Source organism: Eurypyga helias, unplaced genomic scaffold, assembly GCF_000690775.1.
Source record: "Eurypyga helias isolate BGI_N326 unplaced genomic scaffold, ASM69077v1 scaffold5117, whole genome shotgun sequence".
Classification (NCBI taxonomy): domain Eukaryota; kingdom Metazoa; phylum Chordata; class Aves; order Eurypygiformes; family Eurypygidae; genus Eurypyga; species Eurypyga helias.
The window spans coordinates 37,553-44,750 of NW_010262194.1; the positions used below are offsets into that span (position 1 = coordinate 37,553).

General features: G+C 40.3%; 1 protein-coding gene across 1 annotated transcript in view; it reads left to right on the top strand.

Annotated features, from left to right (window-relative positions):
* Positions 1-7,198, top strand: part of MCTP2 (multiple C2 domains, transmembrane 2) — a gene marked incomplete at its 5' end in the record, with an annotated part of 83,567 nt that overhangs the window by 35,041 nt on the left and 41,328 nt on the right. Inside the window, 3 exons of the mRNA XM_010155606.1 lie at positions 2,685-2,786; positions 3,514-3,588; positions 4,381-4,500. Coding sequence (XP_010153908.1) covers positions 2,685-2,786; positions 3,514-3,588; positions 4,381-4,500 — 297 coding nt within the window. The remainder of the gene's footprint in view (positions 1-2,684; positions 2,787-3,513; positions 3,589-4,380; positions 4,501-7,198) is intronic.

Genomic DNA, 7,198 nt, shown 5'->3' on the forward strand with positions numbered 1-7,198 from the left:
GCCAAAACTGTAAGAGATATTTTTCTTTGACTTTTTAATTTTTTTAGATTTTCTTTTTATCCAAAAGAAAAAGCAATAGAGAGGCTACTTTGTAGCCTGTTGTTCTTCTCTATTTTCTCTCTTGTGCTTTTTTTTGTCCTCTGAAGAAGGTCAAAAGCTGGGATAGCTGTATGAATGTTTAGTCTTAGGCTGAGTTATAATTGCACATTTTTTACCAGACAAGTCAAACACTGAGAATTAAAGATGCCAAATGAAGCTGACTGTAAAACTGTATTTACACTACCTTACTTTTTGCCCTGCTCAGTTTTAAAATAGTAGCAACAACAATAATGATGCTGTTTAAAAGTTTCCCAATCAACAATCAACCCCTATTTCCAAAGACGGAGGTGGAAGTTACTTGTTGCTGATTTGAAACTTACTGTGTGAACACATCTGCAGACATACCAAAAATGTTTTACTTAGCTCCAGCTCCTAAAATGAAGTCTTCTCCCTGAAGTCAGGAGCATTTTTGGAGTGAGATATACCATGATACCGGACTCGGACCTTCTCAGTAGTGACAGCACTTTTTTTCCCCCTCTTTCTAGCAGTTTAGCAGCATGTGGCATTTTTTTCCTTGTTGGTTAAGCTCTTGAAAGATGAAAGAAAAGCATATCCCAAGCAATATAAAGACAATTTCCCACTAGTGGTTACTCCTAGAGTAATAGGATGAAATGTTATGAGAAATATGTGTAGTTGAAAATATATGGAAATTTGGCCCCCAAATTAATAAATATGGAGAATCCAGAATTATGGTGCTGTCATATGTACTGGATATCTACATCTCTGCAGACACACTGGGAACACCATCCCTTCTGTCATGTTGCAGGAGAATCCATGGGTCAAAGCTCTGCCTAAACCTGCTGCTGGTGGCATCCCCTTGGACCAAAGGGATAACAACTGCAAACGAGGTCCTTCTGGCCCTGTTTCTCTACCATCAGTAAATCTGTTTTTTCAGCTCATTTGGGAAATTGAACAATATCCTTAATTTTGAATAATTTTTTTGTTTTGTTTACATTCAGTAGGTTTTAAAATTATTTTTTGTCCTTGCTTGAGGTGGGGGAAAACCAAACTGTTGAAATAGCAGAATCCTTTCTGATGGGTCAGCAATACACTGCATGGCAGTTGGTCTGAGGACCTTCTGATGCCAGTCCATTGGGCCCTAGAGGAGGGGCTAGCCACTTCAGCTCTTCTGTTTTGGGGCTGCAAGTTGTCTGAACCTGCTGGTCTGCAAAATAGGTTTTGCCTGTCCCTTTTGTGGGAGCTGCAGGATCATTTGCCTCTGACTCCAACCTTATGTGGAGACCCTTGCAGTGAAAACAGAGGTGGTTCATGGCCAGGTTAGTGTAATGCTTATTACTGTGATTATTTATTGTTGTTAAATAAATTCCACATATGCCTGGATAACTCCCAGCGTCTTGTTAGGCAAAACTTTGGATGAGAACAGAGTAAATGCTGGAGTTCCTGGTTGGACACCACTGAGGATGCAAAATTGGTCCTTCTGAGACCCCTCTTCCCTTTAAACCATTAGCCAGAAAAGCCATCTACGCTATGATGACCTATTTGGTACAGAAAGGGTGGAGAACATTGGGAAGGAAAGTGAACTTTCTTGTGAAATAACTTGGTTCCTATTATGCCTTTTTTTTTTTTCCTTACTCATTTCTGCCATGGTTTATATGCGTGCCTCCTCTAAATGCCAGAGCAGCAATACCCATTCTAAATATGGTTGCAATTTCATGCCCCCAAATTTCCTCCGTTATCTTTAATCTTTGATCATTACAGTCCCTGAATGTAGCTTTTTGGTAAGCTGCAGTTTTTTGTTACTGCTGTTTAGAATTAACTGGTCTGCTTCCTAAAAAGCCAAATGTTTAATCAATACGTATCCTACTGTGTATAATAAATACATTTCTGCCATCATTTTTTGAAGAGAGAATGCTTTTGATTTGAGCCAAATAGTTTCCAAAATGGTGAGGGAGGTTTTTTTGGGTGTTTTTTTTTTTTTTTTTATAGAGTTTTAATGCAATAGGGCCAACCGGTGGATGAGAGCATAGAAGTGGTACTGAAATTCAAGGGTGGGTGGGGGGAGAAGTCTTTTACACAAATTAGTTAATTTTGAACATTTGTTACATTAGCATTCACTCCACTTACGCTGATTAATTTCTTTGGATTGCATTTGTTTCCTGGGTAATAGTTTGACAACCTTGCAATAAACTAAGCATTAAGAAGTGGGTTCGTGTACTGGAGTGTGCAATAGGAAGGTAAGCTGTTGTTTGTGGCTCTTTTCCTGAACTTTGGAAGAAAAACCCCATTTTAAACCTGTAATAACAGAGGTTGATTACTTCCCATCAGCTCACTGGCTTCCAGGACAGAATTTTCAGACTGTTTATTGCATGCGCTGCTCTACTATAAAGTACAAGGTCTGTAAATTAAAGTTGGACCATAAGAGGTTTAATCTGCAATTTTATAGGTCTCTAATCCAATGGTCATTTTGTATTTCAGGCTCTGAGTATATTACCAGGATTTTGGGGGGTTTTTTTGGTGCTTGTGATTTATTTATTTGTTTGTAGTGTCTTTAAATTATATTGTGAATTACAGCCTGGAAAATATTGATGCTTTTTTTTTTTTTTTCCCTTCCCCTTGAACTATAGATTAGAAACGGTAAACAGAGTTGTTACACGCTGAAGAATAAAGACTTGGAACGTGCTTCAAAAGGAGTAATTTACTTGGAGCTCGATGTCCTGTTTAATCCTGTAAGTTGAAATATTTTCTCTTTGCTTATCACTGGTGTAAGAAATGTGTGAATCTGCAAGGATGGGGGTAGAGGGGTGATCCTTTAAAAACCAGGAGCCAAGCAAGAAAAGTCCTGACCCAGTTGTATCTGGTGGTGGAGTGGTGTTTCATGCTGTGGGTGAAGAAGTATTGGGACATCAGAGCTCTGTGATGGCCCCTCCAGGCTGGTGGGACAGCGCAGGGGCATTTCTGGACTAATAAGGGACCACAGGTACCTTTGGAAGGAGATGTCTATTACCGTATGTTGCAACTTCATTTGCAACAGCCAAAAAAAGGGCTTAATGTTTAGATTATTATACATTATTTTTAACACCTACTTCCTCCCCAAAAGGCTGACCCACGATGTTCTCTTCCCAGGGTGTTGACAGGAAAATTAATGAGGCATGGGCATGGTGCACTTAGTTTTTAGGTGGCTGAGTCAGTCTCAATTGTTTATGCCCTACAGCCTTTTACAGAGTTAAATCGTATTTGTTAAGGCCGTGGTGGGCTGCAGTGCAGCTCTGCTCTTGCTGAAGTGAGTCCAGCCTTGCCCAGTTTAACTCATCTACAATTTTCCTAGCAGCTCCTGGCAGTCTTGTAGAGGCTGAAGAGAGTGAAAGGTCCTGAAATTTCTAATCCACATGGGTGATACAAACCTGAATAATTCACTTAAAACTTCATAATGTATTTTTCAATTTTTTTTTCCAGGTAAAAGCCAGTATTAGAACATTCAAGCCCCGAGAAAAGCGCTTTACTGAGGAAAACCGCAAATTTTCTAAAAAGGTGAAAATTGCACCCGGGCTAAGCTCTTGCATCTGTTTTGGAACGATTTGAATTACTGTAGCACGGTGCAAGAACAAAACCTATTTATACATAAAATGTTGAACATGTGTAAATTCTGCCCATTTTTGTATATATTAAAAGGTTTGTTTGTGTTAACAGGAAATTACTTTCTGATCTAGTTTGCATCAGTAGTTCTGCTTCGTGCTTCAGAGTGGGGAAAAATGAGAGGTGCGGATGTTGCACAGTTTGCAGCACCTAAAGCACAATGAAAGCCGTATTCCCTTCTTTGAGAACCAAGAAATCAGGTCCAAGTTAGTTACTGAAAAAGTCCGTAGGATTTTAGAACAATGGCTTTCATATTTTAATTTTTTTTAATCATAAAAAAAGCTGCCCTATAATAAGCCTAAAATTCCCTATTTATTTCTATGGACTAATCCAAAATATGTAGAGAAGAGGTTCAGTGTTTTGATTAAATACTTAATTATCCTTTTTCCTGAGACCTTGCTATATTTTGAAAATTGAAGGGGGAAGAAGTTATGTTTTTGTTAGTTTTATTTAGTTTTGCCATCAAGAGATACTTTTCTACGGGATGAGGAAAATCTGGAATGTTTGGGTGTAATCAAAAAGCAGACAGGAGCTTGGGGGTGTCTCCAAAATAGAAGCTTTATTTGCAATATGTGCCCTGGCTTGCATTTGTAGCTTAAGTTATCCCTGTTTCTGAAGCAATAGTAGGATATTAGTGTTTGATTAAACTCCTCTTCTCCTCCCCTCTTCCCACTCAATATTTATCAGATCTTATCAAGAAATGTTGATCGTGTGAAAAAAATCACCATGGCAATATGGAATACAATACAATTCCTTCGGAGCTGCTTTCTCTGGGAGTCCACGGTAAAGAGCGTGATAGCATTTGTGGTAAGTGGATTTCTTTTTTCATTGCATGAGGCTAAGCGATATAAGATCTGGAGTGTTACCGTGCCTTCCCTTTCGCCGACGTAAAGCCCCTCAGCGTTTGCTGTTATTGGTAGGGCTGTGGGTTTCGAGGCTGGTTTGGCCACGTTGGGCCTGATGGGCATGGAAATTAAACCCTCAGGAACAGCCTTTCTTCACTGGGTACAGGGGTGCTCGCCAGCCTGCACCGAGCGCTGGGGATGCTTGTGCCCATAGTAGTGGGTGGCTGACACCATCCAGTAAAGGCTGTGACTGTGTGATGGCTCTGGATTATTATTTTTTTTTAAATTTAAACATGGTAACTGGGTGGTAGGAAAGGAGGGAGCTGGTGGCTGGGAGGGTGGTGCAGGGAGATGCCTTTGATTTGGGTGATGCTATGAGCTGATGGGTCTTGTCCCTTCCATGGCAATCAGGCAGCACCTTGCTGCAGGTTATCAATGCCTGCTGTGCCTGTGTCCCTGTGAGGCGTGTAGGCAGCTCTGCTGACATCGCCTGTTGCAGATCTATTCTCTTGATAGTAATAATATATTGCCTTAAAAACAAAACCAAAAAAAAAAAGACTGGTTCATGAGTTCTGCTGTGCTCTGCAAACAAAAAGCCAAGTTCTCCACCTGCCTGTCCCACTTTTCAGATCTCTTTTTTCGTCTTGCTAGTAAACAACCCATTTGCAGTTTTCTCATAATCCAGTCAAGCACAAAAAGGTTTTGCCTGCTTTTTATTCTGCGGTGTGACATTTTTTTCATGCTTGAAATGTTTGGCATGTCATTAAAGGTTACAAAATTGTTTTCTGGTGGTCCAGCATGCAGAAAGAAAGTTTGTGTTGTGTTTATTAAGAAAAATAACAGCCATGTCTCCCAGATTGCTCCTCTTTTACTCTCTGTGAATTGTAAGTCACTTAAAGGTTCTTTTGAGGAAAACACTTCAGTGTATTTTCTACAGATGAGTAAAGTTGGACCATCCCTGATTGAAAGAAACTCCAGACAAGGACAGCAGAGCTGTCTTTCACCCTGTAGGTTGGAGGGGATGACTGTCAACCAAAAAGTAGGTAGGATGAGAGCTGGGGGAGCAGAGAAGCCAGTATCTTGCTGAAACAGGTTATGCTCTGTGGTTGTGCACAAGGGAATCAGGTGGTGGTGCACACTGGGACTGGAAAGGGAGAGACATATGCAAAATCCCAGTGCTGACGTCTAAACACAGACTTGAGGTTTGCTCTTAAGACACTTGGCACCAAAATACTGGTGAACTTATAGCTGTGAAGTTCTGTTTTCTAGACTTGGAAGAAATTTGTAAGTGGTGGGGAAGCAGAAGACTAAGAAGGTAGGTCTGCAGAAAAAGGAATTGATTCCTAGTGAAAAGGAGGATGAGCAAAAAAGCAGTAGGTTTACAGGTTCAGGTTATTCATATCTCTGCTGGCTACCATAATTCTCCTGGTTTCCAATTGGTTAGTGGGAAAGGAATAAAAACACATGATTTCAAGACTAATTCGAATACTTAGAGCAAGTTTCTTCTACAACTCAAATTTTAAGTCTATCTCAGTTTTTCCACGTGGAAATAATTCAGCTCTGGAACTTAAAATGAAGTGATAATTCTGTATCTCTTCCTATTTCCAGCTCATGTGTTTGTAGTAAAAAAATCCCAGAGAACGCAGAGTGTGGTAGGCACAGCCTCTCTCCCTGTCCCAGTCCTTTCATGAAAACCACTCCTAACAGGTGTATCAGGTGTATCCTAAAATGTGTATCAAATCACATTTTTAAAATCATCATTCCCCAGTGAACAACATCTATATATCTTCAGTACCTGGCTTTGAATCACCTTAGTCTGTACTGTATTTGTCCTTACTGACCACCTGCTGTCAGGTGACACTGAAAACCAGAGGCGGGGAAGAGGCACAAAGTTTCTCAACCATTTTGAGGTGGGTTTGTGAAACTGGCTGGTAGCCCTCAAACCACAAAATACCTTTTTTTTCTCACAGGCATTGTCCCTTGGGCCACTGGTAATAACCATTGTGACAATATTCTACATATTCCACATATCTTCACTGCGATAATCCCAGAGATTGGGTGGTCCTTACGACCCCCTCTCCTGTTGGTTTCCCTCTACGGGTAGCCCAGGCCCCTTCCTCCAAGGGGGAATAAAGGGAGGGAGGAGTAGGAAGACAAGCAAGTATAATCATGTGAACCTTGTTTTCTGAAGCAGTGGGACAAAAACTACTCCCAGACGGAATAAAGTATTTGTAAGACATCAGAGCATAGCAATAGGTGAGGATGAAGTATCTTACACCCTCCTGTTTTAGTCTTTATTACAGTGCATCTCCCTCCCCATTAGTGCTGACAACTTGTGAGTGTGACAAGGACATTAGCGGCTACTTCTGGGTGCACGAGAGAAAGAGGGACAGATAAAGAGTGAGGAAACAGGCAGGCAGATGCATCACCCCAAGCTTAAGTTCTTTATTAGTTTGTAATGGTAAGACAATCCAAGAACATGTGAATAGATTAATTTTTTGTGTTATAAAAATGAAATCACTTTTTTCATCAGCATTCTGCCATTTTAATCTGATGATATTTAACCTGAGTTAATTGTTTAGGCACAGAGGACAGTGACTGGAATGCTCAGACACAAGTAAATTCAGAAATTTTTCAGTTTTAAAGTCTTTGGAAAGAGT